General features: G+C 42.3%; 1 protein-coding gene across 1 annotated transcript in view; it reads right to left on the minus strand.

Annotated features, from left to right (window-relative positions):
• Positions 1-15,050, minus strand: part of LOC117236020 (cysteine-rich motor neuron 1 protein-like) — a 156,151-nt gene that overhangs the window by 137,809 nt on the left and 3,292 nt on the right. The window contains exon 3 of the mRNA XM_033498596.1: positions 12,579-12,721. Within this exon, the coding sequence (XP_033354487.1) occupies positions 12,579-12,721 (143 nt within the window). The remainder of the gene's footprint in view (positions 1-12,578; positions 12,722-15,050) is intronic.

The raw sequence follows: 15,050 nt of genomic DNA on the forward strand, positions 1-15,050 counted from the left end.
GCAGCCACCGGATATTATTCCATACATGCAGAAAATTTTCCATCGAGATCATAAATTTTCCACAACCACTGTCTACTTACGAAGTAGACGTTCCGTTTCCAAGCCCTTATTTTTCCAGTCACAAAGAACAGCTATCGGAAAGAAGCGAGCTTGTTTTTACAGCATACGTAACGCACGGTAGTACAGAAAATTATAGTAAATTCAATGAAACATCTCGACGTTGGCGGAAAGAGTAACGATACGAACGTTACGAGATTCGTCGACGCATATACATATAGATACGTATCGACTGTAAATCGAGCAAATTTTTCTTACGATTCGTGCTATTCGCAGAAAGTAGGTTGAAAACTGGCGTTGTATTGCCGCGGAATTCGAAATAACGCGTTTGAAAAAAGCAGAGATTCCCTTGAGCCGTTCACCGTTTAAAGTTTTAACGATGAGATGGATCGTTTTTGATCGCGTGATCGGACAGGCGTCAAGACACGCGACTTGTATCGAAACCGGGATAGAATAGAATGCGAACACAGGCGCGATACGTTCGACGATAGAGACATCCACAACACGGTAAAAATTGCAGTTGCGTGTTTGCTTTCTCTCGATCAGTATCCTATCAGATATAAAATCGCAAAATCCATGCGATGCATTCAGGTCATCCCGTGCATCCATCGATGTTATAACATCGTGTATCTCTCGCTTCGGATCTGCTGTCTCCTACCGATTCACGTAATGTCACGAATTGCACATCACTCAGTCTGATATCCTGCAGCGCACGCGAGCGCACCGGCGCATTCGCACACGCTCGTACACCAACGCAACGCGGCTGCCAATGTAATCGCACACAGCTCGGTGAAGTCCCAGCGGCTTACGCGAAATAAAGCAAGTAATCGATTGCAGTCGTATACAGACCGACAGACTGCCTATAGACCTCGCAACTCAGAGTACACAACGAGTCCTTCGCTCAACTTATTTACTCTATCCTTCTTAAAGTAAGTGCGTACTCGCTCCGTCTATCGCACGGGCGAAAGTCGCCATATACCTGCCACAATATCTCCTTTGTCGATTTCTGTATCGACCGTTTATGTTCGCGTGATTACGCGTATTCTTCCCCGCCTTTCGTTAAACAGCATCCGCGTTTGCAAATCTATTTACCTTCTATCTATGACGTCGCTCGCCGATACGCACCGATCGAAAACCTACGAATCTTAATCGACGCGATTCCATCCGATTTTCCATTTTTTCTCTTCCCCTTTCAGAGATAGCTAGCGCGCGCTTTCAGCCACAGTGTACATAGTACGCGTATGTATTTGGCCGAAGACACCTACGCTTTTTCGGTTGTACAGCGTTAGAGCACAGGAACGATAATGGAAGATGCGCAATGAAAGCGTTCCGACAGTTACGTTAAATATTTCTTTGATCGTAAATGGAGAAGTACGTTCGATCGAACAACGCGTACCGAATAGCAGAGATGATCTACAGACTTTTGAGCGCGTGTGTTCGTTCTCGTGCGAAATTCATTTGGCGCACAGTTACGAAAAGGTAGATACAGGCGAACGAAGAGTCGCATAGAAATGCCAGCCAAGTAGCGCGTACGCTTACGAGCCATTCTCAAGATTTGTTGCTCGACATTGAGAAACTGGGCTTCCTACGTTGCCTCGCCGTACGTACGCCGATACGTAGGCCACAGAGTTACTCGCGATGCTTTTTCTTCGTCGAAATCGCAATCCGGTCACGTACATTTATTAATCTCGGCTCCGTTTACTTTCCTTCTTGGCTATACTTTGCGATCGTCCCGTTAGCGATACGACTTCTTTACTCGGACGTAAAGACCGCGAAACCGAAGGGGAAATCAGCCGATGACTTTCCAAGTTTCGAGCGTTCGAACGTTCCAACTTTGAAAAGTACCGAAGCGACTCGATAGAACTCGCTGGCAAAATAAATATTCTTTCCCTTCCCACGGTTCCACGTTCTTCCACGCTTATAAAACGCGCTTTTTCTTCGAACGTTACCTTCGAAGTATCTAACTTCCACCGTATTTCGTTTTAATTTCGATCGACGTTAACGCCACGATTCTGCGAACGTTGGATCGCGAATTCAAACGATTTCGATTTTATCTCGAACCCCGAAAGGTGAGGCGCGAATGACGAAGAAAGAGAGTAGTCTATAGACACTTGGAACACGGTAACGTCTAAGAGCGTATTAGATGTTAGATTTCTGCCACGCCATGGTAAAATATCACGCGTTCGTGATTCGTGGGTCGCACGAATCGCGCGATACGTGCGAATTGAAACGCGAATCGACACGAATAGAAAACTACGCCCCGCGATTCTCGCGAGCAATCCGAGTCGTTCTTTAACCGTGCAAATTGGAAGCGGCGTGTATTTCGGGCACATTTGTCGCACGGCTAGCAATTTTCCATCTACCAAACTAGTCGAAAAAAAATACGAGAACCGAAACATGAAACCCGTTCTAAAATCAAAATATCCTCATTCGCGTGCAAGCAGAATTTCCACTCACGCGATTCACGTATTTTTTCGCGTGTCTGCATTACTGCGCCAATGTACATACGATACATTGTATACGTACACGTAGGTTGAAACATACATGTATACCTGTGTGCGTACCTGCATGTACATATATACAACGAGCAACAAAACTACTCGTACACTCTTCGAAACAGAATAACTTTTTTTAAAATAGCACCAAACGACTTGAGCCTCTTTTCGAGAAGTTAAGAGGATTGGTTCGATAGATGAAGAAATATGTAGGGTAAAAAGTTTTTTGACAAAAAAATCGCTATCGATCGGACTAGCGCGCGCAAAAAAAAATGTAACTGTCGCTTTTAACGACATTTAATCTGGGCTTGTAATGAAAATTTGAGCTACGCATTTGGAAGATGTACACCAGCTATATACATGTTGAAAATTTCATCGAAATCGGTTAACATCGTTGTAAGCAACAAACGATTAAAAACGGTGAAAGCTGCAATTTTTCGCGACTTTCGGTCCAAAATCTGATCATTTTTACATCTTTCGACGCCTGCCGCTTGTTCCCACATTAACCGATTTGCATACAATTTTCCGCATACATACAGGATGTGACAGAACATGTGTCAACCATTTCCAGAGCTGATTGTACACTTAAAAGCAATGGAAACAGTTCATACAGTCATACGCATACCCTATCCGTCTTCGTTTATGAGATATAACGAATTTTCTGTTACGATTCTTTTGTAGTTTAATTAGCTACACAGAGGACGCTCGAAACGACTACCTTGCGTTTCAAAGTAAACTCGTAGACGTCTTGTTATCTTACACTGTTCCGGTTACACGGTCCGGTTACACTATGGCCGGTTACTGGTGTTTCCAAAATTCGTTGGAAAGCTCGTTCCATTCCGAGACCTTGGTATTTCGACATTTCCAATAGGCGTCACGAAATTGGTTGTACCTCATAAACGAAGTACCTCATAAATCGTACGTTATATGAACCTTTTTCATCGTTTCTAGGTGTACGATCAACTCTCGCAGTGGATTCCGCGTATTCTGTTACATCCTGCATACCTGACGTGCCTCTTCGAAGCGCGTTGTTTCAATTTTCATTAGGGACCCGGATGAAAAACTCGCAAAAAACCGACCTTTGCTATTTTCTTCGCTATTCCGACCAATTACGATTTTCTCAATAAATGTTTTACACGCCATCCAAAGAACTAATCGCTTCAACCTCTCAAAAAAAAAAAAAAAAAAAATTGTGAAAAAGTTATTCCGTTCTAAAAAATGTACGAATACTCTTGTCCCTCGCTGTGTAAATACATATATAAAGGTAATATATAACATAGGTGTACATATAATGTAACGTATAACTGCGCGAGGCAAACTCGTGCGGACCGATGTGACGCGATGTAAACTACTGTTTATACCAGAGGCTATTACGGACGGTGATATTCGACGCGTGGCATGCATACAGCCGCGATCTATATGCACCTGAACGGAAGAACATCTGTCGTTGGAAATGGACTATTCTTCGTTTATTTGATTCGAAACGAGGTTTCCCGGTATGGACGTTGAGTCGCCTCGATGGCCGACTCGAAGCCTGCCATCGACCACAGACCGACTATTACTCGCGACCCTTGCGATTTTATTGCGGCCTTACCAGGCAATCGAATATCCAACATCGATATGTGAACCGCCGCGATTTCGTTTCAATGTTGTTGATCGGTTCGCTATCTTTTTCTTCGGGGCAATTAAACGGAATCAGCCTCGATACTGGTATTCTGTAAGCGCCCTTAAAATCGATCCATCGCGATATTATTACGATATTCGCGAGACGCGGCCGGGCCTGTTGGAAATTCTACATTTTATTGCTAAATTAGCCAGCGAGGGAAAAATATAACTTCGCGTTCGTGTAATATTCTCTGTCATAAAAGCAAGCTTAATATGCGCGTTCCTCTTTTTTTAGCATACCGGACTCGACTTCGTAATTACACTGTACTCGGTGACAAAATGTTAAGGGTAGGTTTAAAAGCGAATACGCGCGCTCGGTACATTACTCTTTTCGACAAAGCAACGTTTTCGACGTAGTAGCGCGCGTAAACGTGAACTCTTTTTCTAGAAAAGGTTGGCGCGTTCGTTAAAAAGGAAAAATGGTTTCTCATTGTCCGTCGTTGCTGGTAAATCGGGCGCGAAGCAAAGCGCGTAAAAGCGATCAAACATCGAAATTGCGAGCAAGCTCTTTCACGCAGTGCTGTACCGCGCGCCGCGCCCAATCTTTTTACCATCTGTCGTCGACAGCAACGACGTTTTATCAGACTGTGTCGTTTCAAATATTTATAATACGCGTTCGCGAGGATAGAGAAGTTATCGCGTGTGCACAGACCACGGTGAAACGCTTTAGGAATCGCGCGAACTGTCGCGTCGCCAAGAGTAAATGGAGTTTAGCGCGTTTCATCGTCTCGTTTATGAATATTTGAAGGAAACACGGTGCACGACGGCACCGCGTTGTAAACTTGCTCGCACTATTTCAACAGCTACGGTACAATGTATCTCGCAGAATGACTACTGTACGGTGGAAAAGCAGTCATCCGAAGGTTTACGTAATGCCACAGTACGAACTCACGGTTGAAGTAAAAAATACTCGAGAATGACGAGCCGTGGCAGGGGAGTTAAACGAATTCATCTTTAAAGACCCGCCGCTACCATCGGCCCGGTCGTCGTCGCGCTTCGACGCCATTTCCACCGTTCCAATATGCATGGTGTTCTCGCGCTAAGGATTTTCTTCTGAAAAGCGAATCATCTCCGTTACGCTACTGCATAAGACATAGAGCCCGAAGCGTGTACTCGTGACGCATGTATGCATCCCCTCGACAACGAACGAGGACGTGCAGCTTTTTTTCTACGCCAGCGTTCATTGCACTCCGTGTACCGATGCAAAAACGGCCAGCGATTATAGATTTTTCGCGATAAACGAAAGAAAGAGAAGAAGCATTCACATTTTCAGGCTGTGATTCGTATTTTAGCTTAAATATTTCGCACACCTTCCTCGACCGATCGTTTCCATTCGTTCCGCACATTTTCCAAAGCCGAAGCTTCACCGTTTTTGGCTAACTGTTATTTCTCTATCGTCTCGCTACGAACACCAACATATTCGCAGGAAACTTTATCGAGGGAAACCAAACAAGGATCAACGGACTTACCAATCGGTTTTCTCTTTGCTTCCATGTTGCCACGGAACATTGCTTGAAAATTGTTTTATGCAACGACGTTCTTCAATTATCTAGGGTGGTTTTAGTTGAAATCCTCGACGAAAGTATTTCGTAATGCAGTTCCATTACGTAGATAATGCAGTGTTCCGGTACCAACAGATACTACATCATGTAAGATTCGATAAGAATGCTCGCAAATTTCTTTCTCACGGTAGTTCTGCGGTGCATTGGTTGAATGGCGCAACGATATTACACGTATACGTAGAACAACTGGTGAAAAGTCAGATTCGTCGTTTCGTAATTTCGGCATACCGTGATTAAAAACAGATCTCTATGAGATCCCGGCGATGATTATTAAATTCTATAGAATTTCCTCGCAGTCTAGCGACTATCAGTTTCATCGAAACTTTTCTGCGAAATTAGTCACGGTCCGTGGCAAAGAACTTTACCGAATGTATACCACGTTATCGTTTGCCAAACTTCCTTCGGTTTCCATCGACACAGGCATGCAACTCCTATGAAAGAGCCGTTCCACGTTCTTTTAAGTAGTAACCCATATTCACGCCGAGTAAACACGGTGCTTTTGGTTTTAATAGGACTCTCGTTACGAAAGAATCTTGGAAGTATAAATATGTAAATATAGTTGGAGCAGCGACGCTTAAAAATTCGCGAAATTTAACCGAGTCTCATAAATATATATATATATAATTGATATCTTCTTTCAATCTAGTAATTAAGAATTTCTCGTATCTCGTCCCGTGTTCTAATCAACAATTATTGATTCGTTGTCCTTAATGAATTTTACCTGTATAAATCGGCGTCTATGTATTTTTATGAATTTAATACGTGATACTTTCGTATTAACGCGTTTACTCTAAATGCGTTATTTTTCCCCGTAAATAAATAAATACACGAATAAATAAATAGGTAAAGAAATAATTGAAACTTTCGGCCGAATAGGCTGGTACCATAGACTGAGCAGACAACAGCTTGGAAACTTACAACGGTGAAGCGGACGGTACAGGACATGAAATTCGTTTAAAAACTCAACTTTCCCTGTAGCGTTTGTTAAGCGCTCGCGCAATTATGTTTCGTACAGCAGAGCTTTGAAGTGTTGTGATTAATTTATCGCATAAACGTTGTTCATGGCTGACCGAGGATCTCGCCTTACTCGTAAGAGGGTACGACGTGCTCGTGCTGGTTAATCGAGCTCGATATCACTTTGCGACCATGCAAACGATGCGTACACGCTGTTTATATATGTATGCGTATACACGTACGCACATACACGGCTATACGATACGTGGCTCGTGCAGATAATGTTACGGTCAATATTTCACCACAAAACTTACTCGAGCCTGCATAATCTAATTTTTAATCCATAGTCGTATAAAAAGAAGAAAACGAACTATTTAACGTCGTTTACTTAACCATCACGCTGTACGATTGTACAGAGCCGATCTGATCTTCTCTCTTTCTAAGGATATACGAGTATCGTAGATCGTAGAACAAGATCCGTATAAAGTGCCTATACACTATGGATGCGCGAGTGTCCTTGCCTCGAGTTATCGTACGAAGGCAAATTCACGGATTTCTCCGATTCGAATTTTTACCTATACGTATATCTATAGAAAAACTATGGAAGTGGAATGTTAGGACGCTTAAAAAAATGGGCCACTGCAACAAGCAATTACATAAAGGCTAGGTAACTGGATGCAGCGCAGCCTGCATTTACAGGGAAATAATAACTGGCCGAAGCAGGAAAAGCATCTGTCCGCTTCTATCTTCTTAATAAAATGGAAAAGAACGTGAAGCTTCCCTTTGCGTTTCTCTGAATAACAGCAACGGCACACGGCACGTCTAGCCGACGAGTCCGACAGACTCGATATCATCTAAACGAAATGCAATGCACACAAAGGGATTAAAAATGCTTTCAACGTCAAGGACGTCGTTGAATGCTGTCGACAATATGACGATTTTAGAAAACATAAATCTACGTATACGACATTCGTACGTGACACATTCTCATCGCAACGGTCAGAAGCGGATGAGTCCGGTAATGCACGAGACGCGTGCTTGATATCGTTGGTAGAAACGAGCAACAAATTGAACCTTCCTCTCGAAATTCTCCTACAGATTTTCCTGTGTAACGTGTGGCAAAAAGGAACGTAATATTTGTCGCGAGTACTGGCTAATTCAGATGAATTTACATGTCCGCTACGTCGACCGAAAACCGATAATGTCTGTGGTTAACGAATTCAGATACAGTTTTACCACCAACCTCCAGCCAACCTCGAAAAGGCAATAACGTCATTATGAGCAACGGCGAGGAAATGGTCCGTAAATGCTCAGATATCTTCTACCGTCTTTCCCATTCTTTCCCTTCTTTTTCCTTAACCACGCCGAGATCGTCGAGACAGACTTGTTCTCGTTTCAATGGACTACAACGCGTCCTACCGCGAGATAATGATCGTCTTCCCTTTTACGCTTCGTCGTTTGTTCAGCAACCCCAATTCTATCCGCGCTCGTCCTTTCCTTCGTCCGATATTTCGGATAAGTTACGCTTATCGATGGATCTTTATCCGTTTAAACATTACGTTTTACGACGTACGCGTACTCTCGAATCCCAGACGCGAATAAAACTACAACTGGCAATCTTACCACAGAGTTATCGCATCGATGAATTATACAATATCCAAGATACCGCGAACTTGCTTGAATCGCGTGTTCTCTCCATTTTCATTTTATTTCGTCGAAACGATCGATCGTTCATTCGCAAGAACATAGCGATTCGCTAAATAAACCTACAGGCAAAAACAATGGAGAAAAATATCGTTCGAACGTAGAAAGTATCCGAGAGTGCGATAAATTCGATCTATGAGATTGGTTTCGGTACGGCTGCAATAATAATCTGAGGTGTCGCGTGAAATGCGCTCGCAGATCGCTAAAGTAAATCACGCTGGTTAATTGAGTTGCACGTTATACAAATCGATGTAACGTACATTGGGTTCTATCTGACTTGGCTATCGGTAGGCACGTTGGATACCAAGCGGATAAAATATGCGCAACTGCACGCGTTCCATAATGTCGAACGAAATTTTTCCCTGCAAACGATGAAATAAATATACGCGGTGCAATTAATTATTCTCATCTACGTTAAATAACGTTCCACGAGCGGAAAAGTTTCAAACGTGTAAAAATTTCACCGTTTTCTCCTCTTCGCGGTTTTTATATCCAAGCTTATTTTTCCTCTTTCGTATATTTCCATTCGTGTTCCATGTGATCGGTTTCGTTAGTACGGATTACATGCTCACAGAGTTCGTGTTCGTTCTATTGTCCCTATTTAAAACTACGAAACGATAGCGAAAGGATTTTACCGAGGAAGCTTACGAACCGCGAAACCTAAGTTGGAGTTTTACGATGCGTGCGTGCTTGTGCCAGCGGTTTTTAAATGAAAGCACGGTAATGTAAATATAAAGGACCTAAACTAATTTGTTCGTCTCCCTCTATTCCCCTCGTCACGACCTCTTACGTTCGAGCAACGATATTCCATGAATACTGAGTACCTGAGCTTCCACGTCAAGTACCGGAGCATATGCATCGACTTAAATTCACGGAGGCATGCATATTCGCGACCAAAGTGTACGCGCAGCTCTTTTCTTAAACGGTTTCCAACGAGACTTTCGGATCTTGCGATAGATTGAATGGTCGTGAAAATTGATTTATAACTTTCCCAAAGGCTGCAGCGAATCAAAAGGTTAATAGTTTTATATAAATTATATGGTCTGATAGGATTATCTGTTTACGAGGAAAGTAAAACCCAAGCCGAATAGAAGTACGGTACGATAGGAGAGAACGTGGCGTTTAACGGATAATACGCAGGTAAAAATAGAGGAGGAAGTAGCGGAAAAAGAACAGGTAAGAGTATTCCATGTCAAAGAACGAAAATCAAATTCTTTCAAACTGCATTTTCTCGGATTAACGTCGCCGACCAGCTACGTTTCATATACATCTATAAAAGGCAAGATAGTCTTGATTCCCAACGCGAGGAAATTGAGTCAAAGTAACTCAATTACCTGCCACTTTAAGATAATAACGAGAGGATGGTACGAGTAATTAGTATCGAAGCGTTCATGAGCTGTTGGATCTCGAATCTGAAGAGCGTTCGATCGAAAGGAAAGAGATTTCGAGTACAATCGCTCCTTTATTTTCTTTCGCCATTAACAAGAGGAACTCTTTCAATTATGACGGCGCTTCGGAATTGAAAAGCGCTGATTTTACTTACAAACGGAGAAGACAAATCGTTCTGCGAAAACAACGGTTTTCAAGGCACTGCAGGATTAGGATACGCAAACTTAATGACTGCAAATAAGGAATCACTGATATTTACTTCGTTATTAGCTGTCCAAACTCTTTTAAGCGCGCCACTACGATGACTGTTCGTGGTTCCATTTAACATTTTCCTCCTTTCTCTCTTACCTTCCCTTTCGCTACCTTATTCCACTTTATCTTATTCTATTGTATCATCGAATGGCATTAGCAAAATTATTATCATTATTTCGTTCTTACACTTTGTTTCTATTATTATGCTACCTTGCGCGTTTAGTCAGCTCCTCGTTTAATCTTGCTCGTGTAATATTGTTTCGCTTGCGTGACTGCTACTCGTAAACGTTCGGATCAAAGGATCCGTCCCGTACTCGATCTAAGTAAATAAATTGAACGATAATTATGATATCGAGATGTTAACGCGATCCACGCGATCGTACACGAGTTTTTGCTATCGAGGCAGCTGCCAGTTTACAAGGTTACCGATCACCTTCGACTCTTAGAAGCAACTCGAGCCGCTGTCACGCGTAATCGACTCGTTGCCATTTACAAACGTACATAGTAAACCAGGTTGGGTATAACACGACGATTGCAATGTTCGGAAGAATCCACGATGAGGCACGGCTACCAAAACAGGTACCTGGCTATTCCTCCAACTTATGTAAGACTTCAAAATTACGATCACGACCCTAACGCATATATCTGGCGACGATACCGAATAACTTTAAACGTTCGAATCTTTTTCTTCGTGTCTCAAGATTTTTCAAACAACGCGGTTCTAGTTTCTCTCTTTGTACCAAATCCAAGATTTTTGTTCTTTTCTCCTTTATTTTCTTTTTTTCAAAGTTTCCTCTATTATCTTCTTCTGCTAACCTCGCTAGAGACACGAGACAAAGTAATAACAACGCGGAGTAGCAGCGGAAAAATTGTTCAATTAAATTCGCGGCTGGAGCTGCCTCGTTCGTATCTAGCCGGGTCCACAGTCATGGCTCGAGTTGCTCAAAGTCGAAAGTTAAGAAGTTTCAACGAAGGGACCGTAGGTCGAAGCTAAGAGGGGAAATAAAAGGTAAAGTCAAAAGAAGAGGAGACTAGAGTTGGCAGAGTTCCATGGAAACGAGATAAAGCTCTTGTATCGTTTGTAGGTGTGCGCAACTGTTAATTGGCAAACAGCTGAAATACGAAAGACCACGAAACATCGTCGCAGAAGGTGCGCCGCGACGAAACGCTAGTAGAGAATGTCGAGCGAAGCACGGCTTGTAAATGCTCGTTTGAAATCAATTCTTATTATCGCGCACCATCCTCCAACCCTCGAGGTAACCTACTCGTCGGAAACGAGAACTTACGAGAAGCGTTTATAGAACTTACAAAAGAGTCGCTTCTTTGAAAGCTCGAGACGAATAGATCGATATCGATTGACTTCGTAAGATGTATCCTAAGCTACGCTTTTGCTTTACTTGCCTCGAAAGGCCGCTTAAAACGATATAGAAATTCGGCCGAATTCGAAAACTTGACGGCCGTAGTTGGCGCATAACGACCAGACTTTTAACGGGATATGCGCTTAATAAACGGTTCTGTAACTACTTCTATTAATAAAAGTTGCCAAATGTTTTTCAACTGTCGCGAACGTTTACACCGTGATAATGTTTACGACGCAATTTGTATTCTAAATCGTGTGCCGTGATATTACGAGCAAATAAATTTATATTACATTCGCATTTACAACCGCGAGAATATAGAAATAATATATTTGTAAAATTTTCCAAGCATCGTTACCCGTCCCTGGCGCAATACTATTATTACCTCCCCATGTCGATAATCACGACCGCAAAAGGTTGTCCTCGTTAACGTCATTTCAACACGATTAGCAAACGAGTGGCTCTTCTTTTTCTCGATTGCTCGCCACATATCTATCGTAGTTGTTATATCCACGTAACGAATGAATTCCGATCGTTTCTAATTAATCGATTACTTTGGAAAGCATCGCACGAACCGATAACGGATACGTACGTATTCAAAGGAAGAACGTAACTGTATCGATGCAGGATAAAAACTACCGTATACGTTGCTTTTCGTGCCTTCGTCAGATGCAAATGTCATTACGTTAATGTCCTCGGTGAAACGATCGTTTTACCAAAGTTTACCATCGACCGTGCTAAATTATCGATTGCTATCAATACACTGTATACACATATACATGCCGCTGTAGAATTCAGTACTTAGAAACGTACCCTCTACGAAGTACGTGTCGTGAGAAAAATGACCTGTGATTCTGTGTGAGTTTTCATCGAATTTGACGCTGCAGAGGATAAGAAAAAGCAGAGACGAAAGAACTGTGCGTTATGATAAAAATCGATCGGTACAAGTTTCAGGAACTGGCACAAGAGTTATTAATCATCGTGATTCTAAAGATCGATTCCTAAAGAGATTTAAATCGCTTCATAAATCTACGCACCATTATTCTTCCTTCGCTATCGGACCGGCATCGATTCCACGCATAAAGGTAATAGATTCCACGGTACTTTGATAAATCCGAGAATAAAATCGGGATACCACTCACTTGTGCAGACTCCCTCGTCCACCTCTCGAGTGTTGGGCAGCAAATTTTTGATGACACATTGTAAGCCGTCAGCACAACTTCCGGAAAATCCAAACAGGCCACCGCACGGTTCTCCCTCGACACGAGCGCACACTTTGCAGCATCTGAAAACCATTACAGGGTATTCACTCGTACACGAAGAAGCTTGCAACAACTGGTTTGTTTGTTTGCACGACGCGTGAACAATAACGTAATAGAAATGACGAGAAACGACTTGGCGAATTTATAAAAGCGTATTAAAATAAATCGATTCTCTATGGGAGTAAGCATCGTATTGTTCGTTTCTTGGAAAACAAATTCAGACGTAATATAGCCGCGATAAGTAAACGAGCTTCAACTTGTTTTATATCGACGGTCCAAAGATAACGCTTACGTTTTATGAAAATCAAGAATGCTCGGGTTCAGAGGGGGGAAGAAATACGAAGCGAGGGTGAAAGAAATGGGAAAAGGGAGGGAAAAAATAATGGGAAAGAACCGGTTGCGCCTTGTACAGAAAATTTCCGAGTACGAGGAGCAATTTTATTACTTGGTCTCATTGTTGGATCGAGGGCAATCAATTCTTTTATATTGCGTTCTCTCCATCCTCTCCACGAAACAATTTTCCTTGCCGTCACGCGTTTTATAACCGGTATAATACAACACAAGATTCGTCTACATCCGGTTTACCTCGCAATGAAGTATTTACTACTGTGACACAAAAACTTGATGAAAAATACTTTCCGCTCGGAATCTCTACTATCGTTATCGTATAATTTCGGAAAGTCCGAATGATTTTTCTGTACCGAGCCGCGATATATTTTAATAACGCAAACGAACGAATAAAAGGAATGAGTACAAGGGAAGAAAAATTTGCCATGTAGATGGTTATCAACGTGTGTACGTTTAACAAGATGATTCAACGTTGAAACGATAACTCGCGTGTTCGTTAGGATAACACGCAGGTATAATTGTATCGTGGAACGAGCTTTTTCAAATCGAAACTCACGAATGCCGTAGAAACATGCACAACGGTACATCATACGGTAACGCGCAAAGCTTAGAACGCGTTTCCCCGATTTCGTAAATGCCTTTGCACGAACTACGATTAAAGGTCGGATTATATTATCCGCGCAAACACGAGATGGATGTATCAATTCAGCACCGATCAGACAAATATTTTTTTATATTTTGTATTTCAGTAGAAATATTTATACGTATCGTATGATATCGGCACAGACGCGTATCGGTCCAACCGTCCGGCATTTTCGCGTAATATATTGGGTCGCTCGGGAAGTTCGTTCCGATTTTTAAGCACTTTGGTCGACGTAAAGAATCGCGTGGGAAAGTTCTCCGCCGAAAAACCTGAGAGCTTCTGAGAGAGGATGGAATATTCGAGTTGAGATGGTAAATGGAGAAAGGTTGTGGAACAAAATGCCACCTATATAATTCAATAAATGTATATCGAATCGAGTGTAAATCGGAACGAACTTACTTTGTCGGATACGGAACGCGTCGATGCTGACAGTGTGCGTCGTAGGTTCGAACGTAACAGTAACAGCAACAGGCGCTAATGATGGATTCTGAAAAACTTATTGAACTTGGAGATTATATTTTTTTACGCGATCAACAAGATAGAAATGGCGACGATAATGAAGAAAAAGGAGCAGCATGGGTTAAAATTGGAAGGAAACTAGAAGAATCCGGTAAATGTAATACGTACTTATATGATACATATGTACATACTTCAATGAAAAAACACTTTTGCTCGGTATTATTGGATTGGCAATTAATTAATTAAAATTAATTGCGTATTTTGTCAATACCGCCTAATGACGAAATCCGCAATCACTTACTTGCCAACCCAATATAGACCTTTACGAATCGCTTTGTGTTGACTGACTGATTGAATGTCGTCGTTCGACAAACGTACGTACAATACGAATACTAGCGTCCGTGTGTGTGCGTTCCGCGTCGAATACGATTAAATAATAAATCGACCTTAAAGGTGAACTTACATACTCCCGACGAACATTCTTGCGAGTAGTAAGATAGGTCTGTTCGTATACGTATAGCGTAGCGGATCCGTTCCGACACGTTACGTACGGAACGGCACTGGCACGACAGAACATCGAAACATGTGTTTCAGACGAGACCGTTCACACTATCCGTCACCGAACGGAAGACGTGCGACGTTACCGTTTCTGTATGGTACAAAGTATAAATCTATCTTAAAGTGTCTGTTGCATCGCGCGAACGTGGTTAAATCGTTCGAGCCATTCGAACAAGGAAACCGCGTGATTCGTCATCGGATGGTAACGCGAAAAAACGTTGCTATCGTACGATTCCCGTTTACCGCAGGCCATTAACTATCGATAATTAGTCATTTGCAGAAGAGATTTTTCTAGTATAACCAACGAAATAAAACGCAACTTGATCGTCGTATCGCTATCACGG

The sequence above is a fragment of the Bombus vosnesenskii genome, unplaced genomic scaffold, assembly GCF_011952255.1.
Source record: "Bombus vosnesenskii isolate JDL3184/JDL3185 unplaced genomic scaffold, Bvos_JDL3184-5_v1.1 scf7180000013264, whole genome shotgun sequence".
NCBI classification, from domain to species: domain Eukaryota; kingdom Metazoa; phylum Arthropoda; class Insecta; order Hymenoptera; family Apidae; genus Bombus; species Bombus vosnesenskii.